Below are 24836 nucleotides of genomic sequence, written 5' to 3'. Positions count from 1 at the left end.
TATTTCCAGTTTTATTCATTTACAGTATTGTACACATTTGTCGCATCATTTATTCACTTTTACTTTCCCTAATCTCGAGCCATTCGTACCACTTAGTCCATACTTGATAATATTCTGTCTCTTCCTTTTCTTTTATTTCTTTCGTTAATTTATCCATAAATTAATTTAATTTAACTTATTTGACTTTATTATACATTACTTTCGTATTTATTCTCTCTAACCATTGATAAAATAAATCCCATATATTATAATAATCTGATTCTTCCTTTCCTTCTATTGCAAGCGTTAATCTATTCATTTCCGCACATTCCAATATGTTCTTAATCGCATTTTCATCTTTGGAATCGCTTCTCCTTTCCAATTCTGTGCAAGTACAATTCTAGCTGCAGTTATTACATGAATAATCAAATATACATTTTCTTTACTGTAATTTTCTGGTAAAATCCCCAACAGGAATATCTCAGGTTTTAAATCAATATGCTGTTGCATCATCTTCTCCAACCACATACAAATTCTTGCCCAGTATTTTATTTTTTTGCTTCTGCACACGTCTACTACATATGATCCCATCCGTTTCAGTTTTAATTTGAAATTGGTTTTAATTGGGTTGTTTTAAATTGTGGGCCCAAAAGTAATTATTTAATTACCTTTTAAATTGTTTTTTAAATTTTGTATGCTCTGTTTTATCTCGGCTGTTCACCGCCCTGAGTCCTGCTGGAGAAGGGCGGTATACAAATCAAATAAAATAAATAAAATAAATAAAATAAAATAAATAAAATAAATAAATATGATAATACGATCCCGGTGTCTGATGGCATTTCCAACATTTAGTCCCAACATCGCTGGGCCTTTTACGCCTCAGTTGGAAAGCAATTTTTACCTCAGTGAGTGCCACGTTGAGGGAAGGAAGGCCCTAAAACTGAAGCCGTTGTTGAATCTGTTTACATTTTTGCACCAAGTTATGTTTTGCTTGGATCGGGGCTTTCCTGATTAAATGGCAAGGGGACAGTAAGATATACATCATAGCTCATTTGTTCTTTCTTTCTGTATACGAGAGTCCGGGTGGAATGTTTTTCTGAAAGAAGCCAATGAATGATTCAGCCAGGGTGCAATTGGCTGAAGGCCATTCTTTAAGTTTCGATAGAAGAGAATATTTGTAGCTCGGGGTTGACCTGATGAGGGGTCCTTGGCGCTCTCTGAGCTTGGTGGTTGCCTTGCAGATGTTCCAGGACCCAACTAGGTGGTATCATCAGTGCTAGAAAGGAGTGGTTTTGTGGATGGAGGAGGAGAAGAGGAAGAGAAAGGGGAGGAGGAGGAGAAGGAAGAGGAGGGAAAGGAGGAGAGGTGAGGAAAAGGAAAAGGAGAAGAGAGGAAAAGGAAAAGGAGGATGAAGAAGAGGAGGGAAAGGAGGAGAGGAGAGGAAAAGGAGGAGGAGGAGGAAAGGAAGAGAAGGGGAGGAAGAAGACCAGAGGAAGAGGACTATGGGGTCCTGGGTGCTCTCTGACCTTGGTGGTTTTCTTGCAGATGTTCCATGACCCAACTAGGTAACATCATCAGTGCTAGAAAGGAGTGGTTTTGTGGATGGAGAAGGAGAAGAGGAAGAGAAAAGGGGGAGGAGGAGGAGGAGAGGGAAGAGGAAGAAAAGGAGAAGAGGAGAGGGGAGGAAGAGGACTATGGGGTCCTTGGTATTCTCTGAGCTTGGTGGTTTTCTTGTAGACATTTCATGACCCAATTAGGTAACACCATCAGTGTTAGAAGGGAGTTGGGTTTGTAGACTTCAGGAAGAAGAAGAGGATGGTGGGGGGTCCTTGGTGCTCTCTGAGCTTGGTGGCTTTCTTGCAGATGTTCCAGGACCCAACTAGGTAACATAATCAGTGCTAAAAAGGAGTTGTTTTGTGGATGGAGGAGGAGAAGAGGAAGAGGAAGGGGGAGGAGAAGAAGGGGAGGAAGAGGACCAGAGGAAGAGGAGTGGGGTTTGTGGGGAGGAGGAGGAAGAGGAGGAGTGAGAAAGAGAAGGAAGAGGGGAAGAAGTAGAAAGGAGGAGGAGGAGGAGGAAGAGAAGACAGGAGGAGGAAGAGGAGGAGGACTGTAGAGTCTTTATTGATTCCTCAGCTTGATGGTTTTCTTGCAAGAAAACCTTCTTCCTCCTCCTGTCTTCTCTTCCTCCTCCTCCTCCTTTGACCCAACTAGGTAACATCGTCAGTGCTAGAAGGGAATGAGGTTTGCAGAGAGGAGGACGACGGCCAGTCGCACTGAATCTGACCGGACACTGGTAAGATCTCATATTAAGAATTACCTAGTGGCGATAAAAGCAGCAAAATGTACTCATCTTGCTGCTCTTATTGCGTCATCAGATAACCGCCCGGCCGCCCTGTTTAGGGTGACCCGCTCCCTGCTCCATCAGGAAGCGAGGGAGGACCCCTTGGAGGGAAGAGCCGAGGACTTTGTTCAGTATCTGTATGACAAAATCACTCAGATTCGGGAAGATCTGGACTCCGACTGGGTAGATCCAGGGGGGATGACGGGGGCAGGTCCTGAGAATGTTATCTGGGATGAGTTTGACTCTGTGACCCCTGAGGACGTGGACAGGATTCTGGGTAGACTGAATGCGACCACATATTTGTTGGACCCGTGCCCCTCCTGGTTAGTGCTGGCTTCTCGGGAGGTGACGCGAGGCTGGCTCCAGGGGATTATAAATGCTTCATTGAGTGAGGGTGTCTTTCCCGCTGCCTTGAAAGAGGCGGTGGTGAGACCTCTCCTCAAGAAGCCTTCCCTGGACCCAGCAACATTGGCTAATTATCGTCCAGTCTCCAACCTTCGCTTTGTTGCGAAGGTTGTTGAGAGTGTGGTGGCACGACAGTTTCCCCGGTACCTGGATGAAACGACGTATCTAGACCCGTTCCAGTCGGGCTTCAGGCCTGGGTACAGCACGGAAACGGCATTGGTCGCGTTGGTGGATGATCTCTGGAGGGCTCGGGATAGAGGTTGTTCCTCTATCCTGGTCCTATTAGATCTCTCAGCGGCTTTTGATACCATCGACCATGGTATCATGCTGCACCGGTTGGAAGGGTTGGGGGTGGGAGGCACCGTATTACGGTGGTTCTCCTCCTTTCTCTCCGACCGGTCGCAGTCTGTGTTGACAGGGGGGCAGAGGTCGACCCCGAGGCCCCTTATATGTGGGGTGCCACAGGGATCGGTCCTCTCGCCCCTTTTGTTCAACATTTATGTGAAGCCGCTGGGCGAGATCATCCGTGGTTTCGGGGTGGAGTACCATCAGTACGCTGACGACACCCAGCTGTACATCTCCACCCCAGACCACCCCAACGATGCCCTTGAAGTGATGTCCCGGTGCCTGGAGGCCGTACGGATCTGGATGGGGAGAAACCGGCTCAGACTCAACCCATCCAAGACCGAGTGGCTGTGGTTTCCGACGTCCCGATATAGTCAGCTGGTGCCATCGCTGACTATTGGGGGCGAAGCATTGGCCCCCACGGAGAGGGCTCGCAACTTGGGTGTCCTCCTGGATTCACGGCTGTCTTTAGAAGAGCACTTGACGGCCGTGACCGGGAGGATTTTTCATCAGGTTCGCCTGATTCGCCAGTTGCGCCCCTTTCTGGATCGGGACTCGTTACGCACGGTCACTCATGCCCTCGTCACCTCCCGTCTGGACTATTGTAACGCTCTCTACATGGGGCTCCCCTTGAGGAGCACTCGGAGGCTCCAACTGGCGCAGAGTGCGGCCGCGCGGGTGGTGATGGGAGCGACGTGGCGCTCCCATGTAACGCCCCTCCTGCGCGAGCTGCACTGGCTCCCGGTGGTCTTCCGAGTGCGCTTCAAGGTTTTGGTTATCACCTTTAGAGCGCTCCATGGCCTAGGACCTGGTTATCTACGGGACCGCCTGCTACCACCAATAGCCTCCCACCGACCAGTACGCTCCCATAGAGAGGGGCTCCTCCGGGTGCCGTCGGCCAAACAATGTCGACTGGCGGCCCCCAGGGGGAGAGCCTTCTCTGTGGGGGCACCTACTATCTGGAACGAGCTCCCCCCCGAGATACGGAGGATTCCGGATCTGCGCACCTTCCGTCGCACGCTTAAGACGTTTCTATTCCAGCAAGCCGGCCTGACTTAAACTTCTCCGTTTTTAAATGGGAATTTTAAATTCGGTTTTAAATTATTGGGGTTTTAAATATGGTTCAGCCAAATTTATTTAATTTGTTTTATCTCTATTTTAAATTTTGTATTTATATGTTTTATTTTTATGGCTGTTCACCGCCCTGAGTCCTTCGGGAGTAGGGCGGTATACAAATTCAATAAAAACAAAAACAAAAAAAAAAACAAACTGTGGGGGCCCTTGTTGCTCTCTGAGCTTGGCGATCTTCTTGCAGTTTCATTACCCTACGAGGTAAGATCTTCAGGGCTGAAAACGTGCCTCACATCCTCTTTTTTTCTTTTCTTTTTTTATTTCCAGGAAATGTAAAATTGTCACAAGTGGACCCTGGCTGGAAGGGCCTCCAATCGCTTTGCGAGATGTTTCTATCATGTCACAACCTCCTGGGTCAAAGGAAGAGTTTGTTCCTCTTTGGGCCATCAGCGACAAGGGAGACGTGCTATGCCGGCTTCAAGTCACACCCCAAAACCCAGCGGTTAAAATCTTTCCTCCTCTTTGATATTGTTTTATTGCAAACCAGTAGTTATTTTAATCTCCCGAGGATCCTTCCTTAACTCTGCTGCCAGATCCGCTGGCCGCTGGCGGGCCACAACAGACCCAAAGAAGAGATGGGAAGGGATGGAGATAGAAGTTCATCTCTTGAAGGTCTCCCAAGACTCACAAAGGTTTTCTCTTCCCAACAGGGCACCTCCTGGCTGCACGTGGGGACAGACCAACCCTTCGTTTCAGTCACTATAGGAATGTTTCACCAAGTCTGGGCCGTCGCCCAAGATGGCTCGGCATTCTGTCGTGGTTCAGTGTCTTCCAAAAAACCAGAAGGTGAGTTTTTAGACGGTCGAGGGTGAAGGGATGGAAACGAATCAAGGAGAGAAGCAACTCAAAACTAAGAAGAAATTTCCTGACAGTGGGAACAATTAACCAGTTGAACAAGTTGCCTCCAGAAGTTGTGAATGCTCCAACGCTGGAGGTTTTTAAGAGACTGGACAACCATTTGTCTGAAATGGTATATGGTTTCCTGCCTGAGCAGGGGGTTGGACTAGAAGACCTCCAAGGTCCCTTCCAACTCTGTTATTCTATTCTATTCTATTCTATTCTATTCTATTCTATTCTATTCTATTCTACTCTACTCTACTCTACTCTACTCTACTCTACTCTACTCTACTCTACCCTACCCTACCCTACCCTACCCTACCCTACCCTACTCTTATTCTACTCTACTCTTATTCTACTCTACTCTACTCTTCATTCCTATATCCTATCCTTTTCTATTACATTCTATTCTACTCTATTATTCTACTGTCCTCTTTTTCTAGTCTACTATTATATTCTACTCTACTCCTATTCTATTCTACTCTACTCTACTCTACCCTACCCTACTCTTATTCTACTCTACTCTTATTCTACTCTACTCTACTCTTCATTCCTATATCCTATCCTTTTCTATTACATTCTATTCTACTCTATTATTCTACTGTCCTCTTTTTCTAGTCTACTATTATATTCTACTCTACTCCTATTCTATTCTACTCTACTCTACTCTACCCTACCCTACTCTTATTCTACTCTACTCTTATTCTACTCTACTCTACTCTTCATTCCTATATCCTATCCTTTTCTATTACATTCTATTCTACTCTACTATTCTACTGTCCTCTTTTTGTACTCTACTTTTATATTTTACTCTACTCTTATTCTATTCTATTCTATTCTATTCTATTCTATTCTATTCTATTCTATTCTATTCTATTCTACTCTATTCTACTCTATTCTTTTCTATTCTATTCTATTCTAGTCCACTCCACTCTACTCTTATGGTTCTGTTCTGTTCTTTTTCTTTTCTGTTCTGTTCTATCCTATCCCAAAAAGATAAAGCAGTTTGCCAACTCTGGTTTCCTGCGCATCTAATGCTCAACCAGGCCCAAAGTCACCCAGCCGGTTTTCATACCTAAGATAGGCTTAAAACTCACTGTCTCCTAGTTTTTTTTTAATCCAGCCTCTTAACCACAACACCAAACTGACACAACCCACAGTTCCTGCTGTGTTTTGAACCAGTCACATTTAGGTTAGAAGACGGAAGTTGTTGATATTTTTTTGCAAGGAACAAAGTAAATGCTTTTTAAGTTTCCCACCAGTTAAAAGAGGGGAAAGGATGACATTTTTCCCTTGCACAAAGGGTTAAAAGCCAAAATCAGGGTTTTTTTCAGCCTTTGCCCGTTAATCCCACCCAACAAAATAGAAAACGTTGGCTTCACACAACATAAATTTTTAAATCGTTTGATTTGTTTTATAAATTGGGTGTTTTAAATTTGTTTTTCGGCCAAAATATTTAATAATTTTAATGGACTTTTAATGTTTGTATTATCTGTATTTTATCTTGACTGTTCACCGCCCTGAGTCCTCCGGGAGTAGGGCGGTATAGAAATTTGATAAATAAATGGCGATCGTTGAACGTAGTCCAAGAAGCCTGCCAATTGCTAAAATTGGCCGCCTCGAACAAGTCAAGTTTGTATTTCAGTGGCTGCCTTAATTCGATGAATTCAAATGAATAACAAGGAAGGAAATTATTCTTGTTTATTTTTACTTCTTGCGGGTTTTCTGGGAATATCCAGGCGAATGCTGGTACCACGTTCCTTCCCCCGTGAAGCAGAAGTTAAAGCAAGCCTCTGTGGGACGAACGGCAGTCCTGGCTGTGGATAAAAACGGTAAGGAGAGAATCCTCTGTTCCTGGTTGTTTTTTTTTGTTGTTTTTTTAAAGGTGGTTTTGAAAATAAATAAATAAAACCGGTTTCTTTGAATGGCTGGCCAGTTGTGTAAGTGCTCCATTGGAAAGGAAGTGCAACGACATTATTAAAAGCACTGCACAATCCGTAATCGTTTCTGGTTAGCAATTGAATTGTTAACCGTTCATTCATTAGCAATTGTTAACATGTTATAATAGCACTGAAAAAAATGTGATTTATGAGCCAGTCCCAGGGGTGGAGCTGCTGGGGGTTCGCAGGGGTTCGGGAGAACCTGTAGCTAAGATTCTGTGCAGTTCGAAGAACCCCCAAGTCCCACTCCTGGCTGGCCCCATCCACCCTGCCCCACCCCTCCCAAGAGTCCCCACGCAGCCCGTTTTGGATGCAGGTAAGAGCAGGGCGCACCTGGAGGCTTGGGGAGGGCAAAAAACGGGCCTACCGGAAGTTCGGGAAGGCCGGAAACTGGCCCGTTGCTGGCCTCCAGAGGGCCTCCGGAGCCTGGGGAGGCTCTTTTCGCCCTCCCAGAGGCTTGAGAAAATCCTTTGGAGCCTGGGGAGGGCAAAAAGGTCCCCCCGCAACCATGGTGTAGGAGGCCGACTAGACCACGCCCACCATGGCCACGCCCACCCAGCAACCGGGCAGAGAACCCCTTGCTAACATTTTTGAAGCCCACCCCTGGCCAGTCCTCATACTTATGACCAATACCACAGTCACACGATCAAAAGTCTGGGGCTTTGTAATTGGCATGTGTTTACGATGGTTGCAACATTCCCCAGAATCCCCACTTGTGATCTTCCAAAGCAAAATCAATGGAGAAAGGTGGATTCGCTTCATGACCGCATGATTTACTTAATAACTGCCGTGATTCCTTTTAACGGTGGCAAAAAAAAGGGTCATAACACGAGTCTCTTAACAACTGCCTTGCTTAGCCATGAAAATTAATTGTCGTCATAAATTGAGGACTACCTGTGCCAGATTAACCGACTCTTCTCTGACTACAAAGACATACGAGGAATAAGATAACCAACAGATAGATAGATAGATAGATAGATAGATAGATAGATAGATAGATAGATAGATAGGAGTTTATTTCTTGCTTGGTCTGAAATTTCTCAACGCCATTTTGTCTTCAATAGGTAATCTGTGGTTTCGTGCTGGAATCACACCGAGTTACCCTCAAGGATCTAGTTGGGATCACATTTCAAACAACGTCCGGAAAGTTTCTGTTGGACCCTTGGATCAGGTGTGGCCATAGTAGAAAAATATCTCTTTTAAGAACCTAAGCCAGTGTTTTCTTAACCTTAGCCATTTTAAGATGAGTAGACGTCAACTCCCAGAATTCCCCAGCCAGCACAGCTTATCCTTTCTTTCAGGATAATCGTTGAACTCGGTGTTGGTCAACCATAGCAACTTCAAAACGTGTGGACTTCAACTCCCAGAATTCTGTGTTGGCTGGGGAATTCTGGGAGTTGAAGTTTCGCTTCTCATCCAAGAAGCTTTTCCAGTTCTCTAGAAACTGGAGGAAATTCTAGGAAATGGGCCCCTTCTGATCGGGGTTACCTGCCATGGTAGATATTTTATGACATGAAAAATACCCCTCCAGGCTGCCATTTTGTGAGAACACCTCCGCCATCTTCTCCCGGTTCAAAATTCCCCATTTGGGCTCCAAAAGGAAAGCCCATTTTTTCACATGGGCATTACATGTTAATGAAGGGTGGCTTCTAATGCCTCTCTGGTTATATTTTGTTTTTTTTAGATCTGGGTGATAGCTGACAAAGTCCAAGGGAGTCACAGCCTGAGCTGTGGAACTGTCTGCCATCGGACCGGGGTCCAGCCTCTGGAACCCAAGGGGGTCTCTTGGGACTACGGCATTGGGGTGAGCATCAAAAACACAAACCATTTGTTCCAGGGCTGGGATTCAGCCGGTTCGAACCGGTTCAGGCAAACCGGATGCTAATTTTACATCTGGTTCGCCGAACCGGTAGTTGCAAGGACTGGCTGGCCCCGCCCACCCCTCCCCTCCCAGGAGTCTCAATGCGGCCTGTTTTGGATACGAGGTAAGTGCAGGGCCCACGCGGATGCTCTGGGAGGGCGTAAAACGGGCCTCCCAGAAGTCCGAAAATGAGCCCGTTTCCCGCCTCCAGAGCCCGGGGGAGGCCATTTTCACCCTCCCGAAGGCTCAAGTAAAGCCTCCGGAGCCTGGGGAGGGCAAAAACACTCCCCCCCCCCCGCTGTGGTGCAGGAGTAGGCCATGCCTGAATGGCCACGCCCACCCAGCAGCCTAATACTAATAACCAATCTAATACTTTACACCCTCTTCTTAGTTTGCTTAAACTCTGTTAAATACATCAACTATTTTCTATATTTTACTCATCTACTTATATTTCTAATTTTTATATTTATCCTCTTAACCGTCGATTAAACGTTTCCCATATCGCATAATAACCCGTTCGCTCTTTTTCTTTAATTGCCAGTGTTAATCTATTCATTTCTGCACATTCTAATATTTTTCCTTATCATATTCTCCTCTGTAGGAATCTCTTCGCTTTTCCAGTTTTGTGCAAATACAATTCTAGCTGAGGTTATTACGTGAATAATCAAATATACATTTTCTTTACTATAAACGTCTGGTAAAATCCCCAACAGGAATATTTCAAGTTTCAAGTTAATATGTTGTTGTATCAACTTTTCCAACCACGTTAGTAGTAGACTGCTCCCGATTCTGTCCGGTTCTTGAGAATAGTAGTAAAAACTATACTATATAGTTGACATCATATTTGGTGATCTGCGCATGTGCTGAATCTTCCAATATTTTTTCATTCCTCTCATTCCTGACTTCGCAGGGAGGATGGGAACACATCACCGTACGAGGAAACGCGACCGAAAGAACCAAGATGGCAGCTCAAGAAGGTCCAAGCAGCTCTCCTGGTAACCTTAGTAGCTTAGAGGGTCACGGAAGCTACCAGCCCCAAACCACCATTTTTGTAGATGGCGTCCAAAGTTTGGACCGAAACGCTGTCCAGTGTTGACTCTAAAGTTTCCACCTTCTGCTCATACCGCGTTGTCCTGGATCACGGAAGCTACAACTGAAGACTAGGCTTGTCTTTGAACGCTCGCTCTTGAGGGTGCAAAAGAGACTCAAGTCAACTCCAAGCATGCAGTCTACCGACCCTTCCATCTTGTGTCCCCTTGGCGTGAGAGAGCAGGAGTCGACTCCCATCCTCGTTCGAAAGGGATGCTCCAACCTGGGGGGGGGGGTGAGGTGTCTCCCAGATGTATGTGGTTGTGTGATTTCCCAGAAATCCCCCCACTTCTCAATGAGCATTCTGGGAGTTAAGATTCAACTCACCCGCCCCCAATGGAGAAGATACAAGATGGAGAAGATCTGATTTGGAGGCCGTTGAACGGAGAGACTGCATGTCCATCACCTCAGTGGGGGAACTGGATGTGTGTGTGTGTATGTGTGTGTGAATTCTGCTTGTGTTGTTGTTTTAATCCCTTAATTTATTGTGGTATTTCTTAGGCCTGGTAGAATCTGATGTTCTCCAGGAGCCCTAGATTCGTTCCCATCAACTAAGCCTTGATTTATGCTGGCCAGTGTATGACCCAACAATGTAGGGGATCAGGGTCGATTAACCCTTTCTATGATAAGCCCCCACTTGGAGTATCTTTGACCCCCGATCCCTGGCTTTCTTAGATGTTCCACAGGCAGGACCTGATCTATGATGAGCCAGCCTCCCTCACAGGGTTGACATGAATAAACTGAGCCGGTTAGTTGATTCTATAGCAAGCACTTCTCTATATATTTCTTCGAAGTCCCCAGGGGTCCTACCTTCATCACCCAATGATGAGAAGCAGCTGGGGGTTGAAAGCCAAGATTGGCAGCTGGCAACCCCTGGGTGAAATACAGCTGTGAAAATGGTCAATGGCTCCCTTCTGCCAGTTGATTTACAGCTGTTTCTCAATCTCAGCAACTCTTTCTTTCTTTCTTTCTTTCATTCATTCTTTCTTCCTTTCTTTTTTCTCCTTCCCTCCCTCCCTCCCTTCCTCCACCTCCACCTCCCTCCCTCCCTCTCTCTCTCTCTCTCTTTCTTTCTTTCTTTCTTTCTTTCTTTCTTTCTTTCTTTTCCTTTTTCTGTCTCCCTCCTTCCTCTCCTACCCTCCCTCCCTTCCTCCCTCTTCCTCCCTCCGTTCCTTTCTTTCTTTCTCTCTCCCTCCCTCCTTCCACTTCCCTCCCTCTCTTTCTCTTTTTCTTCCTTCCTTTCTCTTTCCCTTTTCTTTCTTTTTCTTCCTTTCTCCCTCTCTTTCCACTTCCTTCCCTCCATCTTTCTTTCTTTCTTTCTTTCTTTCTTCTTTCTTTCTTTCTTTCTTCTTCCTTCCTTCTTTTATTCCTTCCTTTCTTTCTTTCTTTCTTCCTTCCTTTCTTTCCTTTTCTTCCTTTTCTTTCTTTCTTTCTTTCTTTCTTTCTTTTCCTTTTTCTGTCTCCCTCCTTCCCCTCCTACCCTCCCTCCCTTCCTCCCTCTTCCTCCCTCCGTTCCTTTCTTTCTTTCTCTCTCCCTCCCTCCTTCCACTTCCCTCCCTCTCTCTTTTTCTTCCTTCCTTTCTCTTTCCCTTTTCTTTCTTTTTCTTCCTTTTTCCCTCTCTTTCCACTTCCTTCCTTCCCTCCATCTTTCTTTCTTTCTTTCTTTCTTTCTTTCTTTCTTTCTTTCTTTCTTTCTTTCTTTCTCTTTTTTTCTTTCTTTCTTTCTTTCTTTCTTTCTTTCTTTCTTTCTTTCTTTCTTTCTTTCTTTCTTATTCTGTCTGTCTCCTACCCGCCCTTCCCTCCCTCTTCCTTCCTTCCTTTCCTTCTTTCTTTCCGCAAAAGTGCACTAAAATAGCTAAGCGAAGGACATCCTGCCTCCTTGTTGGGTCCTGTTGACCTTAATCAAAAGAAGGAGGCACCTCTCCAGTTGCGTCTCTTCTCTCATCTGCCTCTTGAGCGAGCGAGAGAGAGAGACAGCAGCACCGTGGCTCAGTCGCAGAGCCGTTTTGTATTCGAAATCATCGATAACTTTTACATTTCTTTCCCCTTTAGCGCACGTAACTCTGACACCCAAGTAAACGGAGGGAAGAAATACAGGAGGGGCGAATGTCTTCTAAGCATCATGTTCTCAAAAACGGGGATGGGGAGGAATAGCTGTTCGGTTTTAAAAGCAGGAAGCTTCCTTTTGCACCGGTGTCCGGTTTTTAAGAGTGATATTTTTGTATTTATTGCTATGGGGGGGGAAAGGGGAGGGAGAAGAAAGAAAAAATTGTGGCACGCATGGCTCTTGATACGTGGACACCCGTTTATGAAATATTCACATTTTATTCGATGTTCAAGCAAAAGGGGAACATGTTTTGCCTTCCCACCACTGTGGACACAGATGGGGTTTTTTTTTCCTCTGCTGAGGAGCGAGAAGTAAAGAATGTACGTGTACACCTAAATAAATAATTCACCCACGCCAAAAATCGAAACCCAACGAAATGTAGAAATGGCCCAGAGAGGACAATAAAAATCAGATCGGTTGTAAACCCTGCACATTTTCCTTTCTTCATTTGAACGTTTCCTTTCTTTTAAATTGAATTGGGAAAAACAGCAGCGGTCCGTTTTGGGAGGAGGATGCGTCCATCTCAGAATAGGCAAAGATGCTGCGGGGAGCAGATTGTTCCCTAAAATAATTCAGGGTTCCCCCCTCCCCCAAATATCTGAAAAACCAAACTTCGCATTATCTAATCAAATGGCCTGATATGTTTTTTTTTTGCAAGCACCGAGCTTTGGGGGAAATATAACAGCACAGAACGCTGCGTCTTAGCCACTGAGCCACCGCATCCCTTATGTAGTTGAGATTAGGGATTTAATTTTTTTTAAAAAAAATTGAATGCAGAATGCAACCAGGTTTTTCCAAAAAAAAAAAATGATGGGTTCAAGCTGAATCCGAAGAAGACGGGGGAAGTTATTGAATCACTTTAATCTGGGTAAGTAATTCTTTTACTTTTACTTTTATTTGATTTATATACCGCCCTACTCCCGAAGGACTCAGGGCGGTGAACAGCCAACAATAAAATACATACATACAAAATTTAAAAAGCAGAGATAAAATCAAATTAAATAGTTTGGCCCAGACAAATTTAAAACCCCAATCAATTTAAAACAAATTTAAACTTTGAATATTAAAATACTAAAAAATATTTAAAAATGTTTAAAAAGAGGGAGAAAGTTAGGCCAGGCTATTGATAATTCTATTATCAAATGCAACTTTTCATCAGGCCATCCTGTGTCGTTTCTTCCCTGTTTTGCTTTTTCCATCAAATAGACTCACTAGAAGACAGAGCCAGTTTGAACTAGTGGTTTAGGCGCCAAACTACTGTAGAAACCAGGAGACTCTGAGTTCTAGTCCTGCCTTAGCCATGAAAGGTGACCAGGTGGCTTTGAGCCAATCACCAGGTGACCATGAGTTCTAGTCCCGCCTTAGCCATGAAAAGTGGCTGGGTGACTTTGGGCCAGGAGACTGTGAGTTCTAGTCCCGCCTTAGGCATGAAAGGTGACTGGGTGATTGAGCCAATCACCAGGAGACTGTGAGTTCTAGTCCCACTTTAGGCATGAAAGACGGCTGGGTGACTTTGAGCCAATGATGCTTTCTCGTTCCAATCCACCTCATAGGGCTGTTGTTGGGAAAAAGAGGAGGAAGCTGTGTAGGATATATTGGCTGCCTTGAATTATTTGAAAAAAAAATAATAATAAAAGTGCGATGCAAATTAAAATAATAAACTTGTCCTCCCGTGCCCCAAATAGAAGGAACTGGATATAAATCATATGGCAATATTTTCTACACAGAAGTGGTGGGGAGAGGATAATATTTCTCTCTGAGTTAAATGGCGCTCTATGTGTCAGTCAGAGTTACTTTCCGCACACCTTCCAGGATTCCTAGTTTTGGAATTGAGCAAAGAGTCAACCACCGTGTAAAACTGTGATTTTTACAAGCAGGGTTGGTTGAGTTGTTACAACCAACTGTTTCAAGCCGGAAGAGATGTGAGCAGATTGCAGCAAAGAGAATCGAGAGAAAGGGGTGGGGGTTTTTTTCCCTTCCTTCCAAACTCGCTTTTCTGCTCTGCCCTATAAGTGTCTTCTACGGAGATTAAGAGGAGCGATGTTTGGGTTGGCACCAAAGGTGGAAAGTGGATACTGTAATATCTTTACCTGCTTAATTTGCGCAAAGCCGTTTTCGATCGTTCCTGGGTTGGGCGCAACAGGTCAAAAAGTTTTCAAACTCCTCGCTCATTGAGGAGGGTCTGAAGCTGGGAAGATAAGTGTGAATAACAGAGTTGGAAGGGATCTTGGAGGTCTTCTAGTCCAACCCCCTGATTCAAGCAGGACACCCTGGGCCGTTTCGGACAAATGGCGGCCCAATCCCTTCTTAAAAACCTCCAGTGATGAAGCACCCACAACTTGTTCTCCATGTCAAGAAATTTCTCCTTCGTTCTAAGTTGGTTCTCTCTTTGGTTAGTTTCCCCCCCCCCCATTGCTTCTTATTTTACCTTCAGGCAGGGGTGGGGCTGCTGGGGGTTTGCAGGGGTTCGGGAGAACCTCTAGCTAAGATTCTGTGCAGTTCGGAGAACCCCCCCAAATCCCACTTCTGCCTGGCCCCGCCTACCCTGCCCCATCCTTCACAGGAGTCCCCACGCGGCCCATTTTGGATGCAGGTAAGTGCAGGGCACGCACGGAGGCTCGGAGAGGGCAAAAAATGGATGTTTGGGCCTCGTTTCCAGCCTCCAGAAGGCCCCTGGAATGTAGAATAGAATATATAGAGTAGAGTAGAGTAGAGTAGAGTAGAGTAGAGTAGAGTAGAGTAGAGTAGAATAGAAGACTAATACAATGTAGAATAGAATATATAGAGTAGAGTAGAGTAGAGTAGAGTAGAGTAGAATACAATACAATACAATACAATACAATACAATACAATACAATACAATACAATACAATACAATACAATACAAGATAGAATAGAGACTAATACAACGTAGAATAGAATATATAGAATAGAGTAGAATACTATGCAATAGAATAGAATAGAATAGAATAGAATAGAATAGAATAGAATAGAATACAATACAATACAATACAATACAATACAATACAATACAATACAATACAATACAATACAATACAATACAATACAAGATAGAATAGAGACTAATAAATGTAGAATAGAATATATAGAGTAGAGTAGAGTAGAGTAGAATAGAATAGAATAGAATAGAATAGAATAGAATAGAATAGAATAGAATAGAATAGAATAGAATAGAATAGAATAGAATAGAATAGAATTTTTAGAATTTTAGAATTTTAGAATTGAGCTGGAAGGGATCTTGGAGGTCTTCTAATCCAGCCCCCTGATCAACCAGGAGACTCTATATAAGAATCAGTGTTGGAAGCAGTAGAAGAACTGGGATCAGAATTTCCATGTTCAATTCTGTGTCCAACCTCCAACTTTGGAACAGGGAAGATGGACTTATCTGAGATTTGACTCCAGGGGACATCTTAAGCGTGTTCCTTAAGTCCCACAGAACGCAACAAAGCAGGGGTGGGGTGGGGTTTCTAGAGATTCAACTTGATGCCCCTTCTGCTGGCTCCAAACAACAGCCCAGTCTTCAACTCTGCCTTGAACCCCATCCAGCAGGATGTCGTGTCCCTACCCAGCGTGACATCCGCGCCCGAAATGCCAACCGAGAACAATCCAGGTCTCCGTAAATGAGTGAACTTAAAACAATGCCCGTAGGAAGCAGTGATCAAACTCTTGGAGAAGAGATTCAAGTTCTCCGCAGCCACCCTTAAAAATCAACCTGTTCTCGGTGAAGACGGCATTGTTTGCGTTTAATAAGACTTTCTCCTGTTCGTCCTAAGTGATGCAGAAGATTCGACTTTGATCAAGGGCGCCTCTGCCAAAGCGGTAAACAACGGTGACCTTTTCCAACCATTCTTTGTTGCACCTTTTCCACGGCTTTGTTCTCCTGCAAACGGGGACATTTTGAATGTCACCCAAAGGCAAAGCGGAGAGGGTGCACAATCACCGGGCTGTTGGAAACAATCCTCTGATATGCTGTGACTGTCCATAGCTGGACAAATTGTGCTGGCTTGCATCGCTCGCTCCCAAAAATAATACCGGTAGTTCTGCAGAATTTTTTATTTATTTATTTGTGTTTTTAATGTTAAAAAAAAAAAAATGTGGAGTGGGTTAGGAGGGTGGCTGAATCAGGACATCCAATTAAGGCAGCTATTGTTCTTAGGTTCCCACCCACCCCCAGAAGGAAACAGGGGGGGAAAAAAACCGACTTTAAATAAAATGTTCTTTATTCTTAAAAAAAAGAAAAAAACGCACGCACACAACTGGCTCCTAAACAGCTACCAAATAAGACCCTGTCTTATATTTTTTTTGAACCCCGAAATAAGTGCTTGGCCTTATTTTCGGGGAGGTCTTATTATTTTGGGGCGCATGGAGCAAGACGGGGCTCCTCTTGCCGTCTGGGGAATTCTGGGGAATTCTGGGAATTGAAGTCCATCTCTTCAATTTGCCAATTCTGGGAATTGAAGTCCACCTCTTCAATTTGCCATCTCTTCCATTTGAGAAACATTTATCTAGAACAGTGATGGCTAACCTTTTTACCGTTGCATGCCAAAAGCGGGGGGAGCACAGGGGGGTCACGCACGCGTGTGCCCACACCCATAATCCAATGCGCCCCCCCACACCCACCCATGCATGCGTGCGCGGCCCACCTCCGTGCTCCCCCTACTTGGCATGGCATGGTGGGCCCGGTAGGCCTGTTTTTCACCCTCCCCAGGTACCAGAGCCTTTCTTGGAGCCTGGCAAGGGAGAAAAAAGCCTTCCCTACCCACCCCAGAGGCCTCTGGAGACCGGAAAAGGCCCGTTTGCCGACTTCTGGTGGGACTGGAAGGCCCGAAAATCAGCTATGCGTGCCGGAGCTGAGCTAGGGCAACGCTTGCGTGCCCACTGATATCGTTCTGTTCACCATCACGGGTCTAGAATATAGCTTATTAATGAGATGCACAAGACAATTTTTCTTCCTTTTACAATGGCTGATACTCTTTCATGGTTTGGCTGTGTGGGGCAATGGTGGCAGGGGAAGCTGGGAGTTGTAGTCCAGTTTATGGGGAGGGATAATATTTGAGTTGACGTCCAGGCCCAGCCTTCTTCAAGTGGGCAAGTTTGAGAAACACTGCTCTTGCGGATAGAGATATGGCCAGAGGCGGCCTCTCTATTTTCATCTCAATGTTCTAGAAGAACAAATCTGAGTTTTCCCTTGGATGTTTAAAGCTAAGGATAGATCTGGACCTTGTTTCAGTCTTCAGAGTTCCCACTTCTACAAAAAAAACAATTTTGTCAACTCTGTACATGGAAGTTGTCACATGACAACTCTGTCACAAGAGCCTTGGTAGTACAGTGGTCTAAGGCACCCTGTTATTAAGCTGGTTATTAAGACCAGCTGCCTGCAATTACTGCAGGTTCGAATCTCGCCAAGGCTCAAGGTTGACTCAGCCTTCCATCCTTTCTAAGGTAGGTAAATTGAGGACCCAGTTTGTGGGGGCAATAAGCTGACTTTGCATAAATATATACAAAAGTATGAAGGCTATTGCTTAGCGCATTGTAAGCCGCCCTGAGTCTCCGGAGAAGGGCGGCATATAAATCAATTTTTTTTAAAAAAAACAAAAAAACAAAAACGTTAGAGGACTTCCAGAAAGTGGTCAAGGCAGGGGTGAAATGCTCCAGGTTCGGACCAGATCGCCCGATCCGGTAGTGATGGCGGCGCCTGGTTTGGAGAACTGGTAGCAAAAATCTCTGCACCCGCCCCCCCCCCATGCCCAGCTGAGCCATGCAATCATCAGAGGCTTTTTTTAAATTATTTTTAAAAGCATTTTCTCTACAACCAATTCCGCCGAAAAAATGTTTTTAAAAGTAATTTTTTTAAAAAAGCCTCTGATCACGCAGCTCAGCTGGGATCGTCAGAGGCTTTTAAAAGCATTTTTTCTACAACCTCTTCGGCCACGCCCACCCATTCACATACCCCCCCACCAAGCCACGCCCACAGAACCGGTAGTAACAAATTTTACATGTCACCACTGGATCAAGGGTGTTACACTCATCCAGTCTCCATGAATAGCTTGGAGAAACATCTGCTCATCTTCAACAGCAGAACGTGAATCCCAGAATACAGAAATGAAGACCAAAACACTCTTGACTATTTAATTCATTGATTGCAAACACAAATCTTCCGTCAGCATGCAAAATACAGACAGCTAAATGAGAGGCTATTTATGTTTATTAAAAAATATTAAAACATAAAACATAAGACTATGTAGATCAAAAAAATCTAAAAATGGGGACAAGGGAACATTTATTCTCTATCCATTACTGTGGTTCTATCCTGAAGCGCCAATTTCTATTGGAATAAAAAAGTTACTTTGTCCTGATCCCAAAGGTGTTAAAACTCCTTTTTTGTACAATGTCTGTCATCTAGAATTTAGAATTTAGAATAACAGAAGGGACCTTGGAGGTCTTCTAGTCCAACCCCCTGCTTAGGCAGGAAACCCTACACCACTTAAGACAAATGGTTATCCAACCTCTTCTTAAAAATTTCCAGTATTGGAGCATTTACAACTTCTGGAGGCAAGTTGTTCCACTGATTAATTGTTCTAACTGTCAGGAAATTTCTCCTTAGTTCTAAGTTGCTTCTCTCCTTGATTAGTTTCCATTCATTGCTTCTTGTCCTGCCTTCAGATGCTCTGGAGAATAGCTTGACTCCCTCTTCTTTGGGGCAGCCCCTGAGATATCGGAAGATTGCTATCATGTCTCCCCTAATCCTTCTTTTCATTAAACTAGACATACCCAGTTCCTGCAACTGTTCTCCGTATGTTTTAGCCTCCAGTCCCCTAATCCTCTTTGTTGCTCTTCTCTGCACTCTTTCTAGAGTCTCCACATCTTTTTTTACATCGTGGCTACCAAAACTGGATGCAGGATTCCAAGCGTGGCCTTACCAAGGCCTTAGAAAGTGGTATTAACACTTGATAATGCATCTAGAGTCCTGCACGCTGATTTATCAATTAAAAACGCATATACAACATTCATACAAATTCTAATAACTAACGTGAGTTTATCTAGTTTGAGCGTAAAGTCAGAAACGTGGGGGGGGGGGGTCTATTAATCTCCAGATATTGAGGAGCTAAAATCAGTAACAGAGTTGGAAGGGACCTTGGAGGTCATTTAGTCCAACCCTCAGCTCACACAGGAGACCTGTACTAAGGATTCGAACCGCCGAGCTGTCGACCTTTTCTGATCAACAAGCTCGGTGTCTTAGCCACTGAGCCACCTAGTGTTACATTGAGTCACCTCATGTTACATAACACACATGCTTGCAGCATTTACAGTCATTGTAGGAATATTGGCTTCTTCTTTTTTTTAAGAAATTCAAAAATGCTTACTTTTTAAGAAACTAAACTATATAAAAAAAATCTGGATGGATTATAACAATATCAGAGAGCTTGGAGGTCTTCTAATTCAAATCCCCTGCACAAGCTGGAGACCCTATGGGACCTATAAGACTCTATACTTATGCACGTAAAATGGATTCATGCAGGGGTGAAATGCTCCCGGTTCAGACCGGATCGCCCGATCCGGTAGCGATGGTGGTGGGTGGTTCGGAGAACCGGTAGCAAAAATCCCTGCGGCCCCCCCACCATGCCCAGCTGAGCTGCACGATCATCAGAGGCTTTTTTTTTTTACTTTTCAAAGCATTTTTTCTACAACCTCTTCCGCCGAAAAAGATGCTTTTAAAAGTTAAAAGAAAAAAAAGCCTCTGATGATCGCAGGCAACTCAGCTGGGATCGTCAGAGGCTTTTCAAAGCATTTTTTTCTGCAACCTCTTGGCCGAAGATGTGGTAAAAAAAGTGCTTTGAAAAGCCTCTCTGATGATCCCAGCTGAGTTGCCTGATCGTGAGAGAGGCTTTTCAAACCATTTTTTTCTGCAACCTCTTCGGCCGAAGAAGTGGTTAAAAAAATAATTTGAAAAGCCTCTGACGATCCCAGCTGAGTTGCCTGATTGTCAGAGAGGCTTTTCAAAGCATTTTTTTCTGCAACCTCTTCCACCGAAAAAAATGCTTTTAAAAGTTAAAAAAAAAAAAAAGCCTCTGATGATCGTGCAGCTCAGCTGGGATCGTCAGAGGCTTTTCAAAGCAATTTTTTCTGCAACCTCTCCGGCTGAAGAGGTGGTTAAAAAAATGCTTTGAAAAGCCTCTGACAATCCCAGCTGAGTTGCCTGATTGTCAGAGAGGCTTTTCAAAGCATTTTTTTCTGCAACCTCTTCAGCCGAAGAGATTGCAGAAAAAATGCTTTGAAAAGTTAAAAAAGAAAAAAAAAGTTGACCACGCCCACCCAGTCACATTATCCCCGCCCACCCACCAAGCCACGCCCACAGAACCGGTGGTAACAAATTTTACATTTCACCCCTGGATTCATGCCCAGGTCCTCTCATAAATCAGAAGTTCAAAACTGGGTTTCCATTTTGCAAAACTACGGAGAAAAGTCACACATGTCCACTTGACGTGTCGGATGTCTTCCTGGACCCTGGAAGACCACTGCAGATGTACAGCTTTAGCTGCCTTGTCTGAAGCTATGAATTTGGGTGGAGTACTTCTGAAGCTGCTCCTTCGGTTCATCTCCTTCCTCATACTGCTGTTGATAGTGTTCGTAGAGTTTGGACTTGCCTTCAGAGCCCGTGCCTTCAACCGCCGGGTGGTGTCCGTTGGACATCCTGAGAATGGTGGATGTGAGGGACTTAATGTAGTTCTTGGCCAACGTGAGCGTCTCGATTTTGGAGAGCTTGTTCTCCGCTCGGACGTGAGGGATGACTTCTCTCAACGCTTGGAAGGCGTTGTTGAGTTTGTGCATGCGTTGGCGTTCGCGCTCGTTGCTCTCCAGCCTCCGCAAGCGCCGATCCTTGCTGCTCCAAGGAAGTTTGGAGGTCCCCTTTGGGCTTTCCTTGTTCCTCTTTTCTTTACGCCGTGAATATTTCAGAAGATCATCTCTGTTCTGGGTGGGTTCTTGGCCTAAAGTCTCTTCGCTGACCGCGTTCCGACGCTTGGTTCCTTTGCTTTTGGCCTTCATGGTTGGTGCAACCAAAGATCTAGAAACTAGACTTTCATCTCCTAGCAGAAGGAACACCCAACGTCAACCCAAGGATGGATCCTTTTTTGAACAAAGACCTCAACTTGAGGGTTTATCTAGTTACATCTTCATCTTCTTCAGCTGTCAGCTCAACCAAGTCTTGGTCTAGACATGCCAGGATCCATGGAAGTTGGGGAATCCTGTGTATGATAATAAAAAAAAGATCACTAGATCACTTTTGAGAGATTTCTTTAATGAAAAATTCTCTAGAGGTGAAAGAAACAATGCCCACATAGAACATTTCCACTCTCAAGCTATATTTTGATTTTGCAAGGACTTTCTTGCATGGGAGAGATTTACGATAGTTTAAACACAAGAAGACATCTTGTCTTCTTGTGTTTACAAATGGCAATTCACTCAACCACTTTTGTTTGTCTACCTATTTCCATTCTTAAGGGGCGCTTATAGATCGTGTGAAAACCTTTACATCAAACCTTACTTCTCTCACGTATTAAAATCACCCAGAAGGATCAACTTCTGAGATATTTTGAACTTCTACGGAAGATCTACAACAGTATTTCCCAACCTTTGATTGATTTTAAGAGTGTCTGGACTTCAGCTCCCAGAATTCCACAGCCAACAAGTTGCCAACATTGAGAAAACACTGATCTACAGTAATTCTGTCCCCAGGTTTCTTGGCACTTAAATAAGAATGAAAACATAATATATTTACAAAAAAAGAAAGGAGTGGCCTCCAGAGTTGTCAGTGCTCCGTTATGGTGGTTTTCAAAAATAGGTTGGACAACTTTTTGATTGGGATGGTATAAGGCAGGGGTCTCCAACCTTGGCAACTTTAAGACTGATGTCAGCACTTCAAGCTGCATTTACTCTAGTGCTGACATAAGAAGGAGAAGCGAAGGCGTCTGGAAAGGGACGTTTGACTTTTCACCTACTTGTTTTCCCTGGAGATAATATCCCCTAGGAGATGAGATGGGAGGGGGGAAATTCCTTTGAGCTGGAGTAAATTAGGGGTAGAATGACTTGGAAGATGGCCAATGAGTGCAGGGGAGTGGGGAATGGAAAGGGAGGGTTTTGGGGCTGGAAATCAGTGTTGGCTTCGATTTGAGTCAGGTTAGAATGTCGTGCTTAATAAATAAGGAGTTTTTCTTCAAAGACTGTGTTTGAAATGCAATTTATTTGAGACGACCTCGAAACTTGACAACTTGTGGACTTTAACTCCTAGAATTCTGGGAGTTGAAGTCCACAAGTCTTAAAGTTGCCAAGATTGGAGACCCCTGGTATAAGGTCTCCTGACTTGAGCAGAGGGTTGGGTCGAAGACTCCAAAGATTTCCCTCTTGATTCTATGTTTTATCATTTGCACCCAAAATGTCAATGTTATTTCTAAATGGACATACACACAACCTAGCATACGGGAGAAAGAAGCATCCACAGGTCCAAAAGGTCTGTGTTCTCCCTTTTTTTTTATGATCACGTAATCCCTAGTAATAATAATTATCTGCTGCTAACTGCGCATAGGCATCAGGAAGGGCACCCGTCCAGTAAATGCTCAGCTTTATCCAGTCACCCCGATTCTACCCCAAATTAAGGCATTACCGGGTGGTTAAAAAAAAAGGGAGTACGTAGCAATAATAATACCTTACATATAATTATATAATAATGGGTTAATGAGATCCAACGGCATGGGCCACCAATTTGGTTGAACTGAACTGATATCACCCTTCTTTACAATTGTTTTACTTTCTTGAGCTTTGGGGCTGAGAAACCCTTTACAGGGAATCCCAAACTCTGCTTTGTTTCAAATGAAGAGAAGATGTTTTTGTGGCAGGCTGTCCATCAAAGTCCACTTTCTTGCAAGCTTTTCAAATACATATATTTCAAGGTTGGGCATACCTTTAAAAACGTTTGTTGCTCTTAAAAGGTAAAGGTTCCCCTCGCACATAGGTGCTAGTCGTTCCTAACTCTAGGGGCCGGTGCTCATCTCCGTTTCAAAGCCGAAGAGCCAGCGCTGTCCGAAGACGTCTCCGTGGTCATGTGGCCGGCATGACTCAACCCCAAAGGCGCACGGAACGCTGTTACCTTCCCACCAAAGGTGGTCCCTCTTTTTCTACTTGCATTTTTTTACGTGCTTTCGAACTGCTAGGTTGGCAGAAGCTGAGAGAAGCGACGGGAGCTTACCCCGTTACGCGGCACCAGGGATTCGAACCGCTGAACTGCTGACCTTTCGATCGACAAGCTCAGCATCTTAGCCACTGAGCCACCGCGTCGTTGCTCTTACTGCCTTGCTTTCGAAGGGTGAAATAGCTAGATACAGAACCTTATCATCAAGGTATTGGCCAAGGCAGCCAAAATTGCAAATTATTGGACAGGATTCAAAGAGGAATGCAAAGGGGGGCTCTGCAGAGCTGAGAAAACTTCCCAGGTACAAACACCCAAATTAAAATCTCGGATCATGAAACAAAGTTGAATGAAAGACCTTGAGTGAAATCCACAGCCCACGGGTGCTCACGGAGCCGCACCCCCCCCAGCCAAGAATTGTTATAAGGTAAAGCAATGTACAATGTACAACACAGAACAATCTAATCGCTTGTCCTTGCAACAAAGGTTAATCAGCTGTTCACCTCCAAAAAGAAAGAGGAGGAGGGGAAGGGAAGGGAAAGGAAGGGAAGGGAAGGGAAGGGAAGAGAATTCGGACGTCATATAACTCCTCGGTCCTTTGGATGGAACAGGTGGGGGAGAGACATCGAATTAAACCAGCATTATTATCTTTTCCCCCATTTTCAGCTCACCTGTTGGTGCAAAATGTATTCGGTTCGACCCAGGAGGATTTCTACATGGGCCTGGCCATTGTAATAAACCACAATTCTTAGCTTGCAGATCGGCGGGGTTGCCAACCTAGGTCTGTGCCCGGGCAAAGTGAACTGGTCATTGAATAACTCTTCTGTATCCTCTCTCTATACAGAAGAGGATGGTTAAAATATTATACTTACGTTATAAGCTGTATACATTTTGACTCGGTCAATACTCTATTCAGAAAAAAATGTACTGTTTGTTTGTATGTTTGTTTTAAAAAATAAAAACTTTTTTAAAAAAAGAATAACTCTTCTGTAGAGTCATACGGGGGTAACGTTCTCATCTCAGACTAAAAAATCATAATATCCCCCCTTTTTTTTTTTTGGAGAGGTTCAGAAATTGGCTCCTTGGTGTGCTTTTCCCGTATTCGAGACCCAGAAAACGCTGAATGAAAAGGACTAGGGGATGACACGATAGCGGTATACCAAAATCTAAGGGGGTGCCATAAAGAGGGGGGGGGTCAATCTATTCTCCAAAGCACCTGAAGGGAGGCGAAGCGATGGATGGAAACTAATCAAGGAGAGAAGCAACTTAGAACTAAAGAGAAATTTCCTGGCAGTTAGAATAGTTAATCGGTGGAACAACTTGCCTCCAGAAATTGTGGATACTCCAACATTGGAAGTTTTTAAGATGTTGGACAACCATTTGACTGAAGTGGTGTAGGGTTTCCTGCCTAGGCAGGGGGTTGGACTAGAAGACCTCCAAGGTCCCTTCCAACTCTTGTTATTGTTAAGATAACTGTGCAAAGAAAGTCTTCAATTTAGGGGAAGAGGATTTTTAAAGACATTTCAAGAGAGTTTTTTTTTGTAGACTGCCGTGCGAGAGCCACTTATCAATTTGATCACCCCCTTCTTTCATTCCCA

At 44.3% G+C, this 24836-nt stretch overlaps 2 protein-coding genes across 2 annotated transcripts in view; one reads left to right on the top strand and one right to left on the bottom strand.

Annotated features, from left to right (window-relative positions):
- The window catches only part of TECPR1 (tectonin beta-propeller repeat containing 1), a 36971-nt gene extending 26109 nt beyond the window's left edge, over positions 1-10862 (top strand). The window contains exons 20-25 of the mRNA XM_070955149.1: positions 4469-4643; positions 4852-4987; positions 6778-6870; positions 8043-8149; positions 8663-8782; positions 9750-10862. Of these exons, the coding sequence (XP_070811250.1) occupies positions 4469-4643; positions 4852-4987; positions 6778-6870; positions 8043-8149; positions 8663-8782; positions 9750-9935 (817 nt within the window). The 3' untranslated portion in view covers positions 9936-10862. The remainder of the gene's footprint in view (positions 1-4468; positions 4644-4851; positions 4988-6777; positions 6871-8042; positions 8150-8662; positions 8783-9749) is intronic.
- Positions 10863-20588: 9726 nt separating this feature from the next.
- BHLHA15 (basic helix-loop-helix family member a15) lies at positions 20589-21101 on the bottom strand. Its single transcript, XM_070955265.1, has one exon. The coding sequence runs from the start codon at positions 21099-21101 to the stop codon at positions 20589-20591; it is 513 nt and encodes a 170-aa protein (XP_070811366.1).
- Positions 21102-24836: the final 3735 nt, after the last annotated feature.

Source organism: Pituophis catenifer, unplaced genomic scaffold, assembly GCF_029215685.1.
Source record: "Pituophis catenifer annectens isolate HBS135680 unplaced genomic scaffold, rPitCat1.0.hap2 SCAF_16, whole genome shotgun sequence".
NCBI lineage: Eukaryota > Metazoa > Chordata > Lepidosauria > Squamata > Colubridae > Pituophis > Pituophis catenifer.
Note: the sequence above shows the minus strand (reverse complement) of the source record. Positions and strands in the feature narration are given on the sequence as shown.

Coding starts and splice junctions, on each gene's coding strand:
- BHLHA15 (XM_070955265.1), bottom strand. CDS start 21,101: ATGAAGGCCAAAAGCAAAGGAACCAAGCGTCGGAACGCGGTCAGCGAA.